Source organism: Clarias gariepinus, chromosome 6 (assembly GCF_024256425.1).
Source record: "Clarias gariepinus isolate MV-2021 ecotype Netherlands chromosome 6, CGAR_prim_01v2, whole genome shotgun sequence".
In the NCBI taxonomy this organism is placed as follows: Eukaryota; Metazoa; Chordata; class Actinopteri; order Siluriformes; family Clariidae; genus Clarias; species Clarias gariepinus.
The window spans coordinates 24,017,997-24,042,746 of NC_071105.1; the positions used below are offsets into that span (position 1 = coordinate 24,017,997).

Genomic DNA, 24,750 nt, shown 5'->3' on the forward strand with positions numbered 1-24,750 from the left:
GTATAAATAGTAATTTACTCACCCTTGAAGTAAAATATTCTAATATTTTGACATACTTGATTTTAGAATGTTCATTATTTAGTCTTTCTTTCGAGTTCACTTTGACCTGTAAGCCAGAATCGGGAAACTGATAAAGGCTTTTCAGCTAAATGTAATGAATGTAGAATATATACAAGCGTTTCACTTTTTGAATTCAGTTGTGAAAAAAAAATCCTTTTCCACTATATTCAAATTTATTGAGATGTACTGTAAATCCCACCTTATATTTCTTTCTAAGATTTTTCCATTTCTTTGGGGTCAGTAAGACTGAGACTTTTCCTTGCAAGCCTATTAATTAAGGTTAACACCACGTTAAAATTGTATAGCACTTACTCAGAATTAAAAACACAAGATTATGTCACTGCAAATAACTTACTCCCAAACACCCTTGGCTGCCTTCCACCTCCCTGTGAACAAATGTTCATTTTGGCTGTGGCACTGAATAAACTTTGTAATAAAGTCAACAATTGTTTATTTCCCTGGAGATAGTAACATATTTGATTTAGACTATTATACCAGGTTGTTCTAGTCAAATCATGACTTGTGATGATATCTCTTGTTAATGAAAGCTTAAAGTTGTACAGTACAGTGATGAAACTCTTAGCCACATCAAAAAATTTTTAATGGTGCAAACATTTTAAAGATAGCCATACGTCCCTGAATGACGATCCTGGCCAAGGTGGCTTGCACAATGCAGTTGTTCATGTGAATTTTAAGAATGCCAAATCATTGTTAAAATCTACAGATAACTTGATAACTTGTCCCTATTTTGCAGAAGAGACACTCCAATTGATTTTCTCTTTTTGGGCCATTAAAAGATTTCCAGGTTGGGGGGTTGTTGCTTTTCAGATGTGAAGCAGGCAGTCCGAACACAGCTCCCTAATACTGAGAAAACTTTCTAATTTCATGGTATCCAAACACTAGTGAAATGCTCAGATAAGTGCATAAGTTAGAGTAATATTGTTTCACTTTCTATGATGAGATAAACTATTGTTCGGTTCTCCTTTACACTGTTAACAGTACCATTTGGACTGAGCAGTTGTTCTCTCTATGGTTTGAAATATCACTCTAAATGGCTGAATAACCTGTACAGTCCACGGAACTTTTAGACATTAAAACATACCAAAAGTAAATTCTCCCTTGAAGGCTTAATGTATTTCTTTTGACCTTCACTTGGATTAGTTTCATCCAGACTTGTTATCACCATCCAGTGGAGACATTTCCTCTCTAGTGTAGATGTTAATCCAATGGAAACATGAATTCAGTGAAAGCATTTCTTACCCAGTGGAGCCTTTTTCTGGAAAAATCTTAAGATGATGACATTTCTTGTCTGGTGGTGACATTAACCAAGTGAAGATATTTCATGTCTAGTGGAAACATTTATAGTGTCTACACATTATTCCTGTAGAGACACTTCCTCTCCAGTATACGCATTTTCTAACTGACTGATAACCATAACATTACAATATATACCATGCCTGGCCAACAAAATCATCACTTTAATGGGTCAAATTATTGCTCTGCATCAAGTCTTCTTCTTTGTCTTTCAGCTGTTCCCTTTCAGGGGTCGCCAAAGCAAGTCATCTGCCTTCATCTAACCTTATCCTCTGTATCATTTTCTCTCACACCACGTTATTTTATGTCATTTCTCACCACATCCATAACTCTCCACTATGGTCTTCCTCTAGACCTCTTGCCCGGCAGTTCCAACCACAGCTTCCTTCCACCAATATATTCATGTTCACACCACCTCAATCTGGGCTTTCTAACTTTATTTCCAAAAATATAAAATGGGTTGTACCTCTGATAGACTCATTCTTGATCCCATCCATCCTTATCATTCCGAAAGACCTAAACATTTGCATTTTCTTCACTTTCACTCTCTATTTCTCTATGCTTGAGAGAAACACTGGTCTCACCACTGTCTTGAACACCTTTCTTTTCATTCACGCTGATACTCTTTCATCACACAATACACCTGACACTTTTTTCCATCCATTCCAACCTGACTGCACACACCTCTTCACCTCCTTTCCACACTCTCCATTGCTCTGGAATGTTGCCCCTTAGTACTTAATGTCCTGCACCTTCTTTTCCTCTGTTTCCTGTAGCCTCACCATTCTACTTTTCAATCCCACACATGTATTTTGTCCTGCTGCAGCTAACCATTCCTCTGCTTATCAGAAGATACCTCGACCTCTTTACATTTTCCACTACCAGTTTCTTGCTTTCACTACAAAGCACAATGTCATCATCAAACATCATAGTCCATGAAGACTTCTGTCTTACCTCATCTGTCATCCTGTCCACCAAACAAGAGGGTGCACATATAACCCCTAAACCATGCTGCCAAGCAAAAGGCACTCGTAAAAAAAAAAAGAAAAAAAAGAAAAAACACTTGTTCTGTAATTGCCTGCAAAACAATATAATAAACATACCTAACAAAAACTATAGTTTAGAAAATTATGTTTAGAAAATATGTTTTAAAAATACAATGTATATTTGGTTGTTTGTCTGAGGTTGTATTTTCCTAATACTGAGTACTGACATTATTTTATTATGTTTTTATACAAAAAACATAGAAATAAAAGAGGGGTACAAACTTTTGAACATGACTGTATTCTTTATTTTAATTTATATAATCCTGATATACATATGTTATACTGCATCACAATGAAAAGCTGCTTTCCCATGATAACTAACTGTTTAAGCCACAAGGTACTTTTGACTTGTGAAGCATAAATGTGCACTTACTGTACCTACTGTAGAAGCTGGGTTGAAATTAGAGTGAGCATAATGTTTTGGCTTTTTTATGCTTGTTTAATGGTTAGCAGATTCTGTCTATAGCTGGTGGATAATTGCGAAGAATACATTACACAATTACAGAAAACATCTAAGATTTTGCTAACAGAAGGAATACGTTGTCTGGGTTAACCCTGCATTCCACAGTTCAAATGTGTACTGGATAAACCAAATCCCTCAATTTTTAAATTGTAATGTACTTAACAAGTCTGCTTTGTAAATCATACCTTAGATTATACTTTCACCCTTATGCACAACCATTTAATGTGTGCCGAATGTGTGTCACCAACAAGTAATGGTTGACTGATTCCAAGTCCAAGAGTTATATGAGTCCAAGAGTCATAAAAAAATTACATTTATTTTAGTCTATGGTTAACAAGGCATACCTCTGTGGGTTGAGAGGAAAATCAGTTGTGTGAAAAAGCACAAAACTCATTAGGAATACTATACTATACTATGCTATACTATACTATGCTATGCTATAATAAAATATAATATAATATAATATAATATAATATAATATAATATACTTACTATACTATACTATACAGTGGTTTTTAGCTCCGGTCCTGGAGAACCACTGCCCTGCACATTTTAGTGCTTTCTCAGCTCCCAGGACATTTGATTTAACTTATGAACTAATTAACTGCCTTTTGTTAATTCAAGTGGGAATGGTAGCGAGGAAAGCACTAAAATATGCAGGGCAGGGCAATATCCTCTAGGAATAAGATTGTGAACCATTTTACTGTACTGTACTGCACTGTACTGGACTATACCATGCCATACCATACCATACCATATCATACCATAGTTTTATGTAATGTAAAATGTTCCTGAAAAGAAGACATTCTATTCCAATGTATATAAGCAATATAGAGGACTTGACCTATTTATTCTTTAATTGATTTTAAATCTCGCCTTAGTGTTTACCAGTAGATCAGGTGATAATAAATAAGAAGAAGACAAAGGAACTCAATGAAGTTGTCAGCAAAGACAAATTTCAGCCTACTTTGATACCATTTTTATTCATCTTTAATGAATTTTTTTTTAACATAATTTGTAGCCCTTGTGTGTATTTATACACAAAGAAAGCTCTTAGGGTCTCGCTAAATAAAAAAAAAAAAAAAAAAAACAAACAAAAAAAACCAAATACAGTATGACAGCCAGAGTCTCCAGAACTCTGGTAGATGCTCAGCAAAATTTACCTGTAAGTATTCTTATAAAACTGCACAAATTATACCGGCGATTACTGATGTTTTTCTTTCCTTTCTTTTTTTTTTGAAGCATAGTCCATTTTATTAGAAGCTCGTGTCGACCTACTCATTCATGCAATTATCCAATCAGGTAATCCTCGAGCAGCAGGACAATGCAGATACAGGTCAAGGGCTTCAGGTAATGTTCACATCAAGCACCACAATGAGGGGTGGGGGTGGGGTAGTCTCAGTGACTCTATACAGTCTCAAACCATTGCGTACCTACAGTATGTAACTGTTGTATACATCTTTAACCATAAATACAATTTTATTACTTACAATTTCAAATAAACAAAAACTTTTTACAAGTATATATTCCATATATATTTAGAAAATTCAAGATATACAATATATAATCTTGCAATTTATTGTCTATATGTAGCTCACTGGTATGCATATTCATTGACATTTTAAACAATACTGGTGCATCCTCAGCACAACAGTGACACTGATAGAGTGTATCAAGTAAAATCATCCTTCTTAAGATTTTAATAGACACTGAGTAAATTTAATGCCAGCTCATCTCCATTTTTGGTACTGCATACTGTAGATCTGTAAAATTAAAGAATGCATCTCATCTTTACATCCTATCAAATAAAATGCTGTGTTACTTACCTTCTGGGCCTATTAGACTGTTGGCTGAAAAAAAATTCTGGCTGGTGGACTATTCTTAAATCAGCAGGAACAAACTGTGAAAAGCAACAGACAGTCTAGACAGTAATTGTAGACTAACTGATAAAATGGCCAGGGAGTGTAGGTGTAGCTAATAAACTTGCAGCACTTAGACAATGCAAAAATGCATGTTAAAATAAATAAAAGCAGAAGGTTTTAACATTTGTGTCTCTTTTATATTACTTGTACAATTTCAGAAGAAATCCAACCCTCTGCAGGTCATAACAAAGCAAACCTCAAACATGAACTGCCTAAATAGAAACAGCACATTTCATGCCCCACCAGAGACAAAAATACTTTGGATCACTGCTACACCACAATAATCGTTGCATATCGCTCTGTCCTCAGAGCAGCTTTAGGACTTTCTGACCACTGCCTGGTTCATCTTTTCCCGACCTATAGGCAAAAACTTAAATCTGCTAAGCCTGTAGTAAGGACAGTAAAGAGATGGACCAGGGAAGCAGAGCAGGAATTACAGGCCTGTTTTGATTGCACTGATTGGAGTGTTTTTGAAGCTGCTGCCACCAATCTGGACGAGCTCACAGATTCTGTAACATCCTACATCAGTTTCTGTAAGGACATGTGCATCCCTACCAGGACATTTTTAACAAATAACAATGACAAACCATGGTTTACAGCAAAACTCAGACAGCTTCGTCAGGCCAAAGAGAATGCCTACAGGAGTGGAGACAGGATCTTGTACAACCAGGCCAGGAACACACTAACAAGGGCCATCAGAGCGGCTATGAGAAGCTACTCTGAAAAACTGGAAAATCAGTTTTCTGTAAACAACCCTGCTTCAGTGTGGAAAGGCCTGAAAGCCATCACTAAAGACGCCATCCCCCAACTCTGTGGGAAATTAAAACTGGTTGACGACCTGAATGAGTTCTATTGTAGATTTAAAACTTCCAGTCTCACACCACACCACACTGACCCTCTTTCTACACCACCATTATCACTCCTGACAACCACCCATTTATCAACGCTGCATACGCACAAAAACTTAGCTTACGCCAGTTTTCACGCTCACGGTCGGATTTACTAACAGTGAAATTAACGTGAGAATGTGCGTTCTTCCACTCCAACTTCATGTCTGGCGTTCTTGTGTGTGTTTGTTTTATTTGCGTTGGCAACTTTGTAGTGTGCAATGTTAAATTGCACACTACAAAAAATCGCACCAACACAGGTGAAAAACATTGCTATTAATTTATAATTGATAAAGTGGGTTAATTGACACAATATTTTTCCACCAATTATGTAATTTAGAACATATAAAAGCATTTGCAAATGTATACAACCCTTAGTCTATGTCAATGGCAGTGTTGGCCTTATTAGAGGACATTGTCAATGGCTGAATCCGAAGTAAACGTGTTTTTAGGGATCACAGTGATTTTCTGGCCCATGATGATGACTGGCTTAATATCCGTTTCAGATTTCCAAGAGCTATCCTCTTGGAACTCTGTGCTGAGTTGGGTCCAAATTTGGAAAGAGAGACAGCGAGGAGCCAGGCATTACCTGTTCCCTTACAGGTGCTGACAACGCTTGGTTTCCTGGCAACTGGTTCTTTCCAAAGGGAACTGGCAGACCGCTCGGGGTTAAGCCAGTCGTCTTTGAGCCGTGCAATGCCAGCTGTATGGGACGGGATCATCCGCATGTCTAGCAGGTATATAAGGTTCCATACCATGCAGTTGACCAGACAAACATTAAAGCGCAATTTGCAGCGATCACCGGTTTTCCTAATGTAATCGGAGCGATCGACTGCACGCACATTGCTATAAAGGCGCCATCTGAAGACGAATTTGCATATGTGAATTGGAAACATTTCCATTCAATAAATGTGCAAATAATATGTGATGCTCAAATGCGCCTAACAAATATTGTGGCAAGGTGGCCTGGGTCAACCCATGATTTATTCATCCCCACAAACAGCATGGTTGGGATGAGGCTCCAAGGTGGCAGGGTGCACGATAGGACCAGAGAGACAAAGTTTATTTTTGGACCAATTCCTTTAATGACTGGCTTATGTCTGTGAGTGCATCAGTTATATTTTTCAGGTGACTGTTAATTTCTCCGATGGCTCTAACAATTTGCTGTTGTGACTCCAGAACAGCATGCGTCAAGACGCGGCCTGACGGACGGGCTTCAGCACTGGAGGGAGTGCTGGAAATGCGGGGTTTTGCGCTCGTGCATGTGCGCTCAATTTCATGGTAATTCGGATGTACAAAGAGAATATGCGTGGGATTCCGCGTACGCAGTGTTTTATACATCACATTTTTTTACTTAGTGCGCACATTTACAGCTTTGTCCGTACGCAATGTTTTAGTATGAATTCAACGCAAGTCTTTGTACATGAGGCCCCAGGTCTGTGAAAAGGATGTTTGTCAGATCTTTCTGAAACAAAAGAAAAGGAAAGCTCCAGGCCCAGACGGCATGATACCAGCCTGTCTGAAATCCTGTGCTGACCAGCTGGCTCCCATCTTCACACAGACCTTCAACAGATCACTAAACAATGTGAAGTGTCTACCTGCTTTAAACGTTCCACAATCATCCCCATTCCAAAAAAATAACTTAATAACTACAGACCAGTCGGCCTAACATCTGTGGTCATGAAGTCATTTGAAAGACTGGTGTTGGCCTATCTAAGGGACATCACAGGACCCTTACTGGACCCCCTGCAGTTTGCTTATAGAGCAAACAGGTCTGTTGATGATGCAGTCAACATGGGACTGCACTTCATCCTTCAACATCTGGACAAACCAGGGGCTTATGTAAGTGTCTTTTTTATAGACTTTCCATCAGCTTTTAATACGATCATCCCAGCACTGCTTCAGACCAAACTAAACCAGCTCTCTGTTCCTAGCTCTATCTGTCACTGGATCACCAGCTTTCTGACAGACAGGCAGCAGCTAGTGAGACTGGGGAAATTCATGTCCAACAGCCACACCACCAATACTGGAGCCCCTCAGGGATGCATTCTCTCCCCACTGCTCTTCTCCCTCTACACCAATGACTGCACCTCTACAGACCCCACTGTCAAGCTCCTGAAATTTGCAGATGACACTACAATCATCGGCCTCATCCAGGATGGTGACGAGTCTGGCTGTCTGGTGCAGTCACAACAACCTGGAGCTGAACACGCTTAAAACAGTGGAGATGATCGTGGACTTTAGGAGAAACCCACCTGCACTTTCCCCACTCACCATCATGTACAGCACTGTGACAGCAGTTGAGTCTTTCCAGTTCCTGGGCACGACCATCTCTCAGGACCTGAAGTGGGACATTCATATTAACTCCATTGTTAAAGGCCCACCAGAGGTTGTATTTCCTTCACCAGCTGAAGAAATTCAACCTGCCACAGGAGCTGCTCACACAGTTCTACTTAGCCATCACTGAATCCATCCTGTGCACTTCAATAACTGTCTGGTTTTGCTCAGCTACGAAAGCAGACATCAAAAGACTACAAAGGATGGTTTGGACTGCTGAAAAAATTATTGGCACTCCCCTTCCCACGCTGCAAGAACCGTATACATCCAGAGTGAAGAAAAGGGCTCTGAATATCACTTTGGACCCCTCACACCCAAGCCACCTTCTATTTGAACTTTTGTCGTCGGCCCGACGCTATAGAGCACCAAACACCAGGACAGCCAGGCACAAAAACTGTTTTTTACCCAGGTAATCTACCTCATGAACAATTAAACATCATTCTAACTGTCAATAAATATATGTGCAATATTGTGTACAGCACCACTGTGCAATATACTGTATAATACCACAGATTTCAGAAATTTATGTAACTGATCTAAAAGTGTGTTACACCATACTCCATTTGATGTCAACTTTTTTTTTAATGCTGTTTTGCCTTTCATTTGTTTTTTGTTTTGGAAGCTCTGTCACTAAAACAAATTCCTTGTACGTGCAAGCGTACTTGGCAATAAAACTCTTACTGATTCTGATTCTGATATGTGCACAGAAATTAACACCCGATCATACAGTATAGGCAGTTTGAAACTGCCAGTTAGCCCACAGAGCATGTTTCGGGCTGTTCAAGGTAACCAGAGTACTCAAAAAAACTTTCTTTCTTTTATTGGTATTTTTCTACTGTGATCTTTACTTTTAGAATTGTATGACTGGTTTGGAAAACACTAAAGCTAAACCCTATTCCTGGTTCTCTTAATTTAGGGAATTAATTACAGAGTGTTATTCAGACTAACATTTAGGACTTTGTTTTAAAATCACATATCAGTATAAAGTTTGGCCAATACTTTCACAATCTTACAGAAAATGTATGCCAGTCTTTTATTCCAAACATTACTATATGAAGACGTCATGAAAAAAGTTGATCCTGATGATGAGCCAGAGATTGTATAAGGCACACACTCACCGCATGACACAGCTATTCCATCAACTTGAAAACTACTAAAACTTTAACAAAATAACTGCCACAAAATTACCAGTAGCAATTCAGCAGAAATATAATAGAGTAAGATTAAACGAATGGGGGGTACGGTGGCTTAGTGGTTAAGACTGCAGCCTTGCAGTGTTCGATTCCCACTTTGGATGTGTTGTGCATGGATTTTGCATGTTATGCCGTGCTTGGTGGTTTTTTTCCAGGTGCTCCAGTTTCCTTCCACAGTCTAAAGACCTGCAGATTAGGCCTGCTGGCGTTTCCAAATAGTATGGAACTACCCTGGCAATCCCCCCCGTGTGTACCTCACCTCGTGCCCTAAGTCTCCTGGGATAGGCTCCAGGCCCCCGCGACCCTGTACACAGAATATAGCGGTATAGATGATAAATGAGAATAAGTGAGTAAGAGTGGTAGGGTTAAAAGATGCTCAGTTGGCTGCAGTAGTAGTTCACCTTGTCTGTGCTGTTGCACAGCAACATAATGCAGGTTGAAAATTATCAGCAAGATCACAGAATTAAATTAAATTAAATTTTATTTGTATAGCGCTATTAACAATTGTCATTGTCGCAAAGCAGCTTTACACAATCAAAATAATTATTTAAGTTTCTATGGAATGTGAATGTGTATGAATCAAAATGATCAGATTGTCCCTGGTGAGCACGCCGAGGACGACAGTGGCAAGGAAAACCCCCCTGAGATGGTAATAGGAAGAAACCTTGAGAGGAACCAGATTCAACAGGGAACCCATCCTTATTTGGGTGAAACATAAAGCAGGAATTTATCTGCATTCATACTGTCTGTTAGGAGGCAGCCAGTTCAGCCATAATAGTTGATGTTAATTGATGTTAATATGAAGTCCAGGTAGTTATTGGAGACTCAGGTAGACTTGTATGAAATTCCAGTCCTAAACTATCGAGCAACTGCAGCCAAGTCAAGTCTTCAGAGAAACAGCTGTCAACACCAGTCGAGGTCAGTACTGTCCTTATGGTAGAGTGAAACCATCCACAGACACCAGACGCATCCCAAAGAGACACACGGGGCATCCATGTGACGAGATCTCCAACCAGAAACGGAGCATCAGCATGGGTCAAACAGGTCTGGAGGGCAGAGGGAGTCTGGATCACTGGCAGCTCAGGAACGACATGTGTAGATGTCAAATAAGAATGTATTGTTGAGTTAAGGTAGGTCTCGTTAAGAGTTTAAAACCTAAAACAACCAAAATGTGATTCAAATTGTATTTTTTTCCCAGTTAGTTTTAACAAGCCATAACAGGCATGTTTTTGGTATATGGTAGCATAATTACTTCGTGAACACTTGGATTCATTCATTCATCTTCTTCACTGCTTATCCCATACAGGGTCTCAGGGGGTCTGGATAGGGGAGGTATTTGGACTGTATGAGGTAACCAGAGGTGAGAAAACCCACCAAGCACGAGGAGAACATGCAAACTCCATACAGAGGCAAGAGATGATTATTATTATTATTATTATTATTATTATATTTTTTGTTGCACATGCAATTAAAATTAAATAAAATCATGTTTTATGTATTCGTATAATTTTAGAGATTTATCATGTTTTTGTTTTAGTCCTGTGATATTCTGTGACTGCAAGAACAGGGTCCCAATCCATCCCAATTGGCACACACACACACACACATTTTGGCCTAACTTGCATATCTTCGGACTGTGGGTGAAAACCCACCAAGCACAGGGAAAACATTTACCTCAACGCACACAGACCTGTGGAGGGAATCGAACCCCTAACCCTGTGGGTGCGAGGCCTCAGTGCTAACATCTGATAGAAATGTTTTAATTGATGTTTTTTTTTTTTAATTGATTGTTTTTAGGAAAGCAAAGCAAAGACATTTTGGAAATTCAACTGTGCCTGGTGTATCTGAGTTCAGGCTGTGACTGTGGGGTAATGACGCGCTTGTCAGTCTTGTAGCCCTGTCAGTCTGTCTGTCTACGCGCGTGTGTGTGTGTGTGTGCGCGCGCGCTCCTGCCGGCGCTAGGACCTCGATACGCAGGCGGTCCAAGACACCGGTTGATGAGCAGCTTGCAACTCATTCAAGATCTCATGCAACGAACCATACCGAGCCCGAGAGCCGCAGACGGGGAAAAAAATATATCTAATCGATTTGTTTATTCCAGTGAATAGTCATCTCCCTCCGCGTCTAGAGTAAGTCCGAGGTTAAGGCTCTCGGTGTGGGTGTCGCTGTGGGTGGCCGATCGGTAACATCTGCACCGCAGCGAATTCCAGCACCGAGCATCGCCTGAGCACCATGAGCCAGAGGTTCACAGTCAGTGCTTCATCCCGGAGTGACGGCGAGCTGGGAGAAATCAACCAGCTGTTCGAAGGGGACGAACCCAACCCGAGCTCCTCGGACAAAGAATGCGCAGATGACCTGGCTAAAGGTAGGATGTGGAGTGTTATATCACACCTGTGAGCGCGCAAAGCGAAGCCGCCTTCATGCACTGTACCGTTATCTCTGTGTGTGTGTGTGTGTGTGTTTGTGAGATACGTGTGCAGAATTCCAAGTGACACACAGTGACTGCATTTCTACATCTACAGGTCCTCCCAGACTCATCTCATGCTGCACTATATTAAAATAATAATAATAAAAAAAAGTCTTGGCTCATGTAAAATATCATCATCATCATCATCATCATTTCCTTCTAAATATTTCTCACTTTATTAATGCACAACACTTTCCATTGTGAGTGCAGTACATATGTGTCTACTCAAGTCTTTTCTTAGAAATGATCTACTAATAAAGATCTCTAATCTATTTAATACATGACTATACAATGATGTTGTCATGCACCTACAATAATACCTGCAATAATCTCAGCAGTTCTGTTGCTAGAATTGTTTAATCTTAGCTAATCATAATAAAAAAATGCAAAAAAAAAAAAAAAAAAAGAAGCACATTTTGTTCCATATTAGTTTGTGGCGATGATGATGGATTTCAGACATATGGACATGTAAAAAAGGTGACAGGGGTGGATGCTTTAAGCTTATGCTATGCATGGAGATATAATACTGTATCTCTGACAGCCTAAGTAACCTTGCCTGGTGAATCTCGGTTTTAATACAGTGCAACCTGTGCTCTTCAAGCGAGTGTGGTGAATTTCATTGTATGGGCCATTTATGTAGTGAATCACAATGTAATATCTTCCATTATGTGGATTATTTCACTTGTCATAATTGCCCCAGATGCCTCAATAGACAGGACTTTCTCTAGTTCAGAACTGTTTCAACTGACAGGTACGGTACAAAGTTGTGCAGATGCAACATTCAAATATAAAATCCACTATTTTATTGTGGCAAAGGTTTGCCTTATTATAGCATTTTATGTGTGTGCATATTAACCAAAACATACCTTTCAATAAAGAAATCTGATATATGTTTGCAGTCACGTGAGCCACTGAAATGTGTTACATTTGAATATTATATTTCATTAGAAATCAGTTTGATTGACTGAAATGACATATGGTCACAATTTCCTTTCAGACTGTCAGACATTTCCTCATTATACAGAGAGCCCTATATACTGTAGTTTCAGTCTGTTTTATAACACTAGCGTGCCGGAAGCCTCCTCGGCACGTGTGTTGGCATAACAGCAGATTTGTGTCTGTACAAATGAGAAAGACTTTTACAAGGTGTGCACGTGTAGTCACCTAGATACTGCGTATAGCCTTGGTGAAGCACTTGTCTTCGGTTCAATCTCTGACAACGTTTCCATGGTAACAGTTGCCATTTGTTCTGCGATTGGTGGCATGCTTGGTCTGGTGTAAGAAGATGATAATACAGCAGAAATGGCTTTGCTTAGAATAATCGTCTTTTTTTAAACAAGTCGCATATGATTATTATTCCTAAGGTTTATTGTAAAATAAATAGACACAGTGGGGTTCCTCGTAAGATGCCTGCAATTCGGTGCCTGACTGTGCAGAAAAGAGAGAGCAGAAAGCTTTGTTTATTCAACACAGTCATACATGTAGAAATGGTGATCCCTTGCAGAAAAGCATCAAGGCAACCGTTTTTTTCCCTTGTTTTTTTTTTACACTATAGATGATCTTGTTTATATTGTGTACAGGAAGCGAGATCGCTGTATTTTTTAAAGCCACACAGATAGAGGGAGCTAAAGTGCATTGTCTACTGCTATTTTCACTTTGCTTTTTACATACATTGTTGCAGCTTAGTCTTGGCCTAAACATATGAATAAATACAATGACAGTAGGTTCCTTCTAATTAATGTTACCATGTATAGCATAACGTTAAATACTGCTGCAAGCAACATTCATGAAAAAGAGCGGCATAAGATTTTTAGATTAGGCATACACAAAAAAAAAAAAAAATATATATATATATATATATATATATATATATATATATATATATATATATGCCTTGTTGATGCTAGAAGTCAGAGGAGAATGGGCCGACTGATTCAAACTGATAGAAGAGCAACTTTGACTACTCGTTACAACCGAGGTATGCAGCAAAGCATTTGTGCCACAACACGCACAACCTTGAGGCAGATGGGCTACAACAGCAGAAGACCCCACTGGGTACCACTCATCTCCACTACAAATATAGAATAGAGGCTACAATTTGCACAAGCTCACCAAAATTGGACAGTTGAAGACTGGAAAAATGTTGCCTGGTGTGATGAGTCTCGATTTCTGTTGAGACATTCAAATGGTAGAGTCAGAATTTGGTGTAAACATAATGAGAACATGGATCCATCATGCCTTGTTACCACTGTGCAGGCTGGTGGTGGTGGTGTAATGGTGTGGGGGATGTTTTCTTGGCACACTTTAGGCCCTTTAGTGCCAATTAGGCATCGTTTAAATGCCATGGGCTACCTGAGCATTGTTTCTAACCATGTCCATCCCTTTATGACCACCATGTACCCATCCTCTGATGGCTACTTCCAAGGATAATGCACCATGTCACAAAGCTCGAATAATCAGAACCTCAACAAATGCCACCAATGAATCTTTTCCTACAACAATGTAGCAAACTAAGGGTGTTCTTCATTACTCACATGCTGTGACTGAGACAGTCAGTAATATTCAAGACATAATTTTTTGTGACACTAGCTTAATGTTTAACCTGTTAAATGCAGCCTCAAAGCTGATTGGCTGATGTGATAAGGCTTTCAATTAATAAAATCATCCTAGGAAATCCAAGTGGAGATTATCACAGCAATGCCGTATATCCTGTTGCTGCCATTGTTGGTGTCTGAACAGTTCAGGCAATCCTCACGTGAGATTTGAACATATGCCATGTTGCTGCCAATTTCATCCCAGGCTGCTGTGACCCAGGAGTAGACAGGGCATCTTGTCTTCTTGGGCATCTGCCAAGAACGCCATCAGCATGCTGTGGATGACCCGTCCTTTATGTCAAGGCTTATTACCGGTGATGAAACTTGGGTGTATGGTACGACCCTAAGATGAAGCAACAATCTTCACAGTGGAAGAGCTTATCATAGCAATGACTGAATAAGACGGACAGGTCTGCATTTCGACCAAGTGCATATGCTCGTCATCGTTTCCAACATTCACGGCATTATTCATAGAGAATTTATCCTCAGGTGCCAGACCATCAATAGGCCTTCTGCTGGCAGGTTTTAAGGCATCTGAGGGATGACACGTATGATGAAAGCAACTGGATATGAGACGTGCTAATCTTGAAACTTTTTGATACCCTGTCATATATCGGAAACCCATCATGTGTCTCGAATGAGTATTTATGCGCATGCGTAGGGCGCTGATGTCATCAGTCAGCCCTGGAAGCAAAGGGATTTCATTTAAACAAGGAAGATAGTAGTGGGAAAGTGAAATTGGTGATTTAGTAAAAATTTGGGGCAATGAGTCTGTCCAAGCAAAACTGGGGAGAACCTACAGAAGTTAAGCAGTGTTTGAGATCATTTCAAAGGAAATGACAAACCATGGCCATCAATAAACACAGCTGCAGTGCCAGGGAAAACTAAAGAGCATTAGGAGGCAAAACACAAGCAAAGACATGTTGTTTTAGATACTAGACACATCCATAGTCAGAAAAAGTCACTTGCAATTATAATGCGAACTGTTATGTTACATGTAAATCTAATCTGACTAAAGAATCGGAACTGAACAATGTGCACAATGAGGAAGAAAAATTACAAACAAAACCAACAAGCGTTGTGCTTAAATACCTCACAATCCTAACAGTTGCAAACAGGGTTTGGACCCCTAATTGTGAGTGTTATTTTTAGTTGCATAATGTGCTGATAATTTGGTTATTGATGCATGGTGACTGTCTGTACACTCTGGTTAATAATTTGAGTGGGCCTGCTGGCAAAGAGCATCGTGGAGTTTATTGGCATCCAGCAGAAAAGCAGAAAAGCTCTATTAACATTATTAAGAACCGTGTGGCAGAATGTTCAGGTAATGTCAGAAGCTAAAATGTTTTTTTGCCCAGATTTGTGCAAGATTTTTTTCCCCTTATATTACCCTCAGTACCCTCAGTGAACCAATGGTCTTTCTATCTGATGCTATACTAGTACTTAGGCCCAAAAGAATATTCCTAATATTTCTAATATCCCATATGGGATCTGTGTATATTAAATTACTCACTATGTTATTACAGTTTACAGACAGTATATGAGAGTCATTCTATAATCTGGGGTACATTCCATGTAAATTGTGAATGACAGGGGTTTGTACAGGACCAGGGTTAAGATTCACTGATTTAAGGGCTATGATATCTAACGCTTTAGAAGGTATTAATAAATCACATTTACCTTTTAAGGGAAAGCATGTTATAATTTCACACAAACCTTATGCTTCACATTGCTTAAAGATTATCATAATGTTGCCAAATTGACTATTTTTGGTCAGTAGCGTTAAACAACAAAAAAAATTCATGATATTAGAAAATATCAATTTATTTATTTCTGCAAAAGTTTGGACAGCTAAGACTAACTAAGATCCTGCAGGTCAAGCATTATTTTCTCCCAGTGCCAAGTGCCCCATTACATGTCATACTTCTCATTGGCTCACATTTTAAACCCACATTAGTGAATGTTCTCTCGTTTCTCTTTTATATTTTATCTATAATAGCTCATTGTCATTGAGTATATTAATATATTAATGATCTTAATGTTAAGCTGTTCATAAAAATGAGAATTGTTCAGACAGGCGAGTATACTAAAATCAAGGGTCAAAAAAAGGGAACTGTTAACTGTAATATTTAGCAGTGTACATAAATAATACAGTTAATACAAAAAAAAAGAAAAAAATATTGCTTTGCAATTAGTAGGTTTGCTGCACTGAAGGAATTTACTAACTTGAACCACTATTTGTTCTACTGAGAAAGATCATTGTGTTTGTACCTTTTTACTTATGTGAAATTTAACACAAATTATAGAATGACTCATGAATCGAGTGGGTGTAGATTATGTGATATGAGTACATAACAACGCTGGAGATGAAGAGTGTAGTATAAAAAAGTGGAGTTTCCCTGTATGTGAGGATTTCCTTGAAATAAAGTGGTCTTGTATAGCTGCAGTCCATAAGATATTTTTTCCCGCTTTTTTGCTCTGAACTAATAAATTGACTATGTGTCATTTGTATAATATGATTACACATTACACAACACTTATGTTTACTGGCCTAAGCCAAGTGTATTGTTTATTAGAAATAAAATTAGCACATGCATATGTCTTAAGTTTTCTTACAGAAGGCTCGCTCTTCAGACACAGGCATTGTGTATGTCTGGCAAACCAACCCTGAGGGGCTGCAGTTTACTGAGACTGATTTGTTTTAGTCCCAGGTGTGCAGATATTACTTTTCTTTCGCATACAACGGTACAATTCTTTTTAAACTTGTATTTTGTTAACTTATGTAATAACAATGAGGTAAGCCACATATATCTAAGAAGATCTATTGTCTCTTTTTAATCTTTACCGGCTCCACTGCATCATTTGTGTGTGTACAGTATGTGTGTGTGTGTGTGTGTGTGTGTGTGTGTGTGTAAGGGTGCGTTGTGCAAGGCTAAAAAGGAAATTAAAGGAATGAAAAAGAACAGAATATAACTGAAAGGAATATAAATAAAAGGAAACCAGGTTGTCTGCATTTTTGTTGCACCCATGTGATGTCTGCTATGTAATTTTTAATAAAGCTTGTTGACAAGGTGCAAACCAGATCACATTAAAGCACATTTTTTGATGTCTAAATACCACTTTTCCCCAATATCTTTCTTAAAAATCTTACTTTAAGCAGCTTTCAATTTGTATTAATAATCACATTTTTTATCATTGTTAGGACTGGTAGATATAAATAATAGAAATAATCTTTTGGGCATTGTTGTGTAAGTGACTGTTCCTGACAACAAGCTTATTTTGCCAAGTTTAGTGGAATGGTGGAATGTTATGTACTTTGTAAGTGTGGTTCTATGAGTCAAGAACCATCATTGCAGTTTCTTTTGAAAGTAGTCAAGTTTTACTCATTTCTCATTTAATTACTAATACAAATTTTATTACTAGTACTAATAGCAAATTCATCACCTTGTAACTGTAGCCTCACACATGCAGCCGATAAAAGGCTACTGCTCAGCCTCTGGCTGTTTTTGTCCAACTGGAGTGGCCCGTGATACATATTTCCATTCATTTTGAATGCGGAGGCTGTGTATCATGTTGCTACAGAAGGGTTCGTAACAAGCTTATACCTTGCTGCACAATACCAAATGCCACCAATAACTGGGACAAATACTGTATCATACTTTATTCTCCTGCATCCCAAACTCTGATGCTGTTTATTTTTCATTCAGAAGTCTTCTTCTATACTTTGGGCACAACTGGACATGGTGCCAATTCATCACAGGGCACACTCACACACTACAGGCAATTTGGTAACACCAGTTCGCACAACCTAATCTGCATGGCTTTGGACACCAAGCACAGGGAGAACATGCAGACTCCCCAGGAAGGAATTGAACTCGGGCCCTGTAGGTGCAAGGCGACAGTGCTAACCACTACTCTACCGTGCTGCCTATTCTAAATTTCCACTGTCATTTCTTCTTTCCCCGTTCCTAATTATTATCACCTGATAATTATCAAACTTGATCAATGTCTGCAAACAGGAAGAAGTTCAGTAAAGGACTAATACCCAGTGGTACTTGAATGCGGATACAAGGATTTACAGACAATGCAGTTGGGAGAAAATGTGATATTATATGATGACAGTGCTCAGTCTCATGAGCCTGTTAAAACTGGATATAACTTAAACTGTTAATAATATGTCCTACTGAGCAAAAGAATGACTTGAAGGCAGTGATTCACACTGGTTGCCCTGATCATTTTTCCTGTTTCTTTGCTCTACCACACCTACCTCTGTTTAAAAATGGGTAGTTAATTAGTTAATTATGTAAAACAGGCATGCTGGAAGCTGAGAAAACACTAAAATGTGAAGGACAGGGGGTCCTACAGGACCAGGGTTGAGAACCAGTGATTTAAGGGGTATGTTATCTAATCCTGTGAAATCTATTGAGATACTAATGTCTCAGAATCTTACTAGAGAATTAATTAAACTAACCAAAGATCACACTCCCAACAAAGTTTTTCCGAGTAACTGTGTCCCTCTTTGCAAGGAAAACATTAAAGGACCTTGAAGGAGAACGCTCGACTGACTAATTCTTGTCACTTTCACTCATCACTTACTATTGAGATATGTCCACACAGCAAGCAGCCAGAAAAGCTATCCTAAAGGAAATCTGCCGTGAATCATGCCTTAAAGGTTTTAATCACAGATTGTTCTGGCACAAAACCACCTGGCAGCACAGATGTGGTCCACACTGCATCCTACATAGGTCACTGAATCCTCTGTTTTAGTCTTTACAGCTCAACTATGCTGTAATAATGTGCTTAGATCAGCACCAAGTGAAATCTGTTGTGGCACATTTTTGCTTGTACAGACAGAAGAAGGTGATTATTTAGTATTTCCTGGGCATGTAAACCAAAGACTGGTCCAGTTACTGTACAACCTAATCTAACTATACTGGATGGCGGATTAAACTTCAGTGATGCCAAGGCAGCCTTAATATCAGTTTTCATATATCAATATAAAGCTACCTGTACGCTATGTAAAAGAAACTGATAGCATTTTAGGGTTGCCTCTTTATGCAAGGCAACTGTATTTGGCTTGCTAAAGCTCTGTACTTCAATACATTCTTGCATTTCTTTTAACTATGATTGCTCTAGTCCCATTGGTGCAGCTCTTTTAATCTGTGGTACAAGGCAGTGAGCACTTTCTTCTTTAGGTGCAGTGGAGTTTTTGTTACTGACTTATCAATGTAATAAAGCTTTCTTTTCTATACTTTGTGAGTTCTGCATATGGGCTTCATATATTTTTGTCACTAGAATGTCACTTTGGATTAAAGCACGAGCCAAATAAATGTACACTACAAGGCAGACATTTGGACACAAGTTCTCACTCACTCACTCTTTGTCTATACCACTCAATTCTGTATTTAGAGTCATGAATGGTCTGGAGCCTATCCCAGGAGACTTAGGGTACAAGACAGGGTACACCCTAGACAGGGTGTCAATTCATCACAGGGCACACACACATACACACTTACACACTGTGGGAGGAAACCCACGAAGCACGGGGAGAACATGCAAATTCCCAGCACACAGAGGTGGGACTCGAACCCTGACCCAGGAGGTGTAAAGCAACACACCACTATGCCACCCTGGACACAAGTTTGTATTTATTTTCTACATTTAATGTACCATGAACTTTCAGATTTCAGGACTAACAATAACAAGATTGAATTATTAGAGGTCTGTGCTCAGCATCTTGTATTCACTTCCTCAGCTCCTCAATAAGACAAGAAGACACTCAATGTGACCTGCTAAGCTGCTGTGCATGTCTTTGGACTGTTAGAGGAAACCAGAGTGCCTGGAGGAAACTAACCACATTAAAACATATCAACTCCGCACACACAGGACCAGAGGCAAAATCTAAATCTGCGCCCCTAGAGATATGAGGTGACAGTGCTAAACACTTAACTACCATTTTTACACATTCAAACATTGAGCACGAAACTACCAAATGATGTGCTTCAAAATATACTACACTGCATATAGTGATGTCTATTATGGCAGTGCAGATTTCTACCTTCTGTATTAATAAGTAACAAAAAAATGGATATTCTAGGTGGTTCCTGTTTCTGTTGTTATCCGAAACAACAGTCATAGCCGTTTTTGATCATTTTTGACAATTCATAGCAAATAGTAAGGTATAGTAGGTTCGATTCTTTGTAAGGGGCTTTTCCCATAGTCGATCCTAAACTGGCAAATTCTTCAGATCATAGCAAATCATATGGAGCTTATCTGGAAGTTCAGCATGGTGTATCTAATTTTGGGAAGAATCCTAGCTGGCCAAAATTTTTTATCTGTGGTGTGAATTTTAAAATGTAGTTTTAAACTAAAAAAATCATTGTAGCAAATCCTACGTTATTAAGAAACGGGACTTTTTGGAGTTATGGGACTTTTAGTGCCCTTTGGTTAGTAAGAAAGTATGATTTGAGAGTGCATGAAAAATAACACTGCCCCTACAAATGAGTTTGGGCAGTTCTCAAGAATTCCAGATTCCTATGGTAATTAAAGATCATAAAGAAGTATGCAGATCCATCTAAACAGTTAAACCATTCTACCAAATCCTTTATACCATTTTACCGACCTGCCATTGCATCAGCATCAGAGTTTTGATCTGCTAGAGTCAAAGAATTATTGTGGGGGGTACTAGTGTTCCCTTTTTCATAGTGCACTGTGGACAAGTGGACTGTGCCACAGGTTAGACTGGCCAGACTAGACTTACAGTACAGCTTCCTCTTTTTTAATTTTTGTTGCTCGACAGAATTTTACCTGTGTCAGGAACTGAGCTCACCAACCCTTTTGTGAACTTGGTAGTTGTGAATAGGATAATGCAGGGGAATGGCCATGACAGTCAGTGAGTGTAGAGTTGACTCGTCATAGTAGCATGCCAGTTCCACAAGCACTTCCAGGCAAAAGCCAGCTTAAAGCGTCGGCTGATTCCACTTGGCAGTGTTTTTCAGAGCAGCTGTTCTCTCATCTCTTTGCCCTCAGGAGAATGGTCAAAACACTTGTGAACAAATCAATTAGTTGGCATAGAAAGTTAAAGTTTTATCACCCTGGATCCAGACAGTGGTAGCCCAAAGCAGCACTTTTCCCAAGTGTAGCTTAAGGAATAAAGGTATTTTCTGTTGGTTAAAGACTCTCTCGAGGTAGGTAAAATCACTGAACTAGAAAGCCTTCGTATAATGATGTCTCAGTTGAGTGCTTGTTGGGAGAAGAAACTAGAGGGGAAGAACTACAACTGATGTCCATGCAGAGATGAAAGCTTACGAGAGGGTGTTGGTCAGTATGCCAGTTTTGACTAGATGCTGTTGATGTTTTTATTAACAGCCTTCCTGGTGCCAGTTATCTTCTGTTGCTGCATTAATCTTGGAGAAATAGTAATTTCTCATTTTTAAATTTTGAGACAAATACCATAGTGGTTAAGCACCTTTACTAAAAATCTGAAAAGAAATCTAGTGTCAATTGTATTTGGTAAATTGTATTTTTTTATTCTTTGTTTGTATATAAATGTATTATTGTAATATATAGCTGGTGCAGCTGTATAATGACAATAATATTAATAATGTCAAAATGGTTGACAGGTGATTGAGATGTGAGGTTAACAGGCTATTGTATGGTACTTTATCTGCATATTTCAGAGGAGTAATTTCAAGTTGTTCTGTTGGATTGAGGTAGTGCTGAGAATAGTCTCACTTCCTTTATCACACTTCATCCCACTCTTTATTTTTTTAATTACTAAGAGCCTGTAATTTGCATTCAGTTTTTTTTACACAGCAGATTTCAGTTCATGTCGCACAATGGCTGTTGATTTCATATGTAAATTCCCATTTGTTCAGATGAGCTTCAATCTATGTGTTCTGATTTTATTTTTAAAACATTAATGCTGTATTGCATTTTCTTTCAACTCTAAAAGCCAGATAATAATGTTTAGTGATTTTGTTTACAGTTCCATAAAGGGAATGTGAATCTTTAACTGGTTTATTAATCTGGTATAATTTTTAATATGACATTCAACAAATGCCACTGTCTACTTCACCTGTATGCCCATTTATGGATTAACGGGGGTTTAGAAAGTCAACTCCTACCAAGATGGTAATGACCAACACTCATATAGTTCACACTTTAAAACCTATGGGACCCACAGAGGGTTTGTCCAATTATTTTTATACAGTTTAAGGGATCCCCCAGACAAGTCAGAAATATATATATATATATATATATATATATAAAAAAAAAACTTCTCAACTGATTTCAATGAGGCTTTATATATATATATTAAAGGGTTTATTATCTACAAGTAATACAAAAATTTGACCTATAGTTGCTTAGAATCTTATTAGGCTATAATCGCTGCTAGATGCTCAAGATTAGTGTATCAGCATTAGGATTACATTACTGCGTCCTTGGTAGTGGAAACTTAAAGGATTTGTTAGAACTCACATTCTTCTGGGTTAACCCAGAAAAAGGTTTTTCTGTCATATAATGTATTGTATAGGAAAAGTGCAAGAAGTGGAAATGCCTTCTTCTGTCTATATCCCCATAACAAATATTGAAATAATTTACATTTAGGAAGACACCAGATATCCAGATTGACTAACATTTGTATTTCATTATACATGTAAGCAGTTGATGGTTAAGGGCTTTGCTAAAGGGCCCAACAGGAGCAACTTGGCAGTTGTGGGATTTGAACCAGAAACCTTTTCAACCATAGTTAACCATTGAGCTATTCCTAATCCTTTACAATTATCCAGTAAGCTGTCTTGTTGCAGCATAACAATGCAGAAACATTTGCATCTTTAAGTACTCAAATGTATCCATTGTTGAGAAAACTGGAATAAAATAATAAAATTTTAATAAATTGTGTAATATCCGCACAAAGGAGCTGGCCAATAAGGAAGAAGCATTGTAAGACCCGCGTAACTCCCCATCTAAACTCATCAGCAAAACGAAAAATCTGAACAGTAAAATTGAAAAAACAATGATCAGGAAAATGAAAGAATGTTGAATGTCAAAAGTCTATTTTAAGTCATATGCATATATTCATTTTGTTAAGTTATGTTTATTGAATTTTAGTTTAGTCATTTTGTTCAGTTCTTTTATATTTATTAGGTCTTTTGACGCTGATTCAGTATAACTTTAAGAACATCAAAAATGATGTTTTTGACATATCAATTAGGGAATAGTTTTGATTCTGTAACATTTGCAATCATGTACACATTTCGAAAAATCTAAAACACTATTTCTGTTATTTACTCTGTGCAATAATAATGCAATAGTACAATAACCACAGAGGCTACCTCCAGGGTCAAGGTTTGATTCCCTGCCAGACTCCATGCACACAAAGTCCTGTCTCTGTGTACATGGAGTTTGCATACTCCCTATGCTTGGTGGGTTTCCTCTGGGAACTCTGGTTTCTTCCCACATTCCAAAGATATGCAGGTTAGGCTAATTGACGTTCCCAAATTGCCTGTAGTGTGAGTATGTGTGTGTGTGAGTTTGTGTGTGTGTGTGTGTGTGTGTGTGTGTGTGTGTGTGCCCTGCGATGGGTTGGCACCCTGTCCAGGGTGTACCCTACCTCGTGCCCTAAGCCCCCTGTGATAGGCTGCAGGTCCCTGCGGCCCTGAATTGAGGATAAAGCGGTATAGAAGATGAGTGAGTGAGTGAATAACCACAGACACATGGCCACATGCCTAGATCAAGTGCTGAGAATCTCTAGGAAACAAAAGTGTGAAATATGGCTGAAATTGCTTTCATACTAAATATTGCATTTTCGATAACTCACAGTATAAATGAAGACAAGCGAGTCATGGCTGGACTTTAAGTTGACACATTACTAAAAAAGCATGTTCAACAAGACCCTCATGTAGTTAAAAGTACAGTCACATTGCCACTACAAACATTTTAACAAGCTTTTAATTTGAGGTCTTTCCATGAGTGTAACTATGTTTTGGGCAATGCCAGCAAATTGATTAATTACATCATCTACATTGTGTTGCAAACCAAAGGGCTTGCCTGCAGCCTCATTAAATTAGCCATTTAATTGACTGTTACAGCTGGTACAATGTCTTGTACTACGTACATTTTCAAATGCCACAATTTTATTATTGTACTGTGATCATACTTCTATGTGGGATAAATTTGTGTGTGCATTGTATTACCTAATTATAGTAAGTGGCAGTTCTAGTTTGTATGTCGCCCTAGGCGTACTCCCGATACAGCGCTCCACCAATAGAAAAAAAAGAAAAGACTTTGCTGTAACATTTTATTCAGAAAACTGGAACAAAAATAAATAACCATAAAATTTTAACTATATTATATATATAGTTGCAAATGTTATGATCATTTCCTAAAGCCAATGCACTACAACCCGCTGAATAAGTCAATGATGGTCATGATATAAAGGCACCAGAACACCTTGTGCACCAG

General features: G+C 38.6%; 1 protein-coding gene across 1 annotated transcript in view; it reads left to right on the forward strand.

The window, feature by feature from the left end:
• Positions 1 to 11,284: 11,284 nt before the first annotated feature.
• The window catches only part of slc12a5a (solute carrier family 12 member 5a), a 168,515-nt gene continuing 155,049 nt past the window's right edge, over positions 11,285 to 24,750 (forward strand). Inside the window, exon 1 of the mRNA XM_053498296.1 lies at positions 11,285 to 11,587. Coding sequence (XP_053354271.1) covers positions 11,455 to 11,587 — 133 coding nt within the window. The 5' untranslated portion in view covers positions 11,285 to 11,454. The remainder of the gene's footprint in view (positions 11,588 to 24,750) is intronic.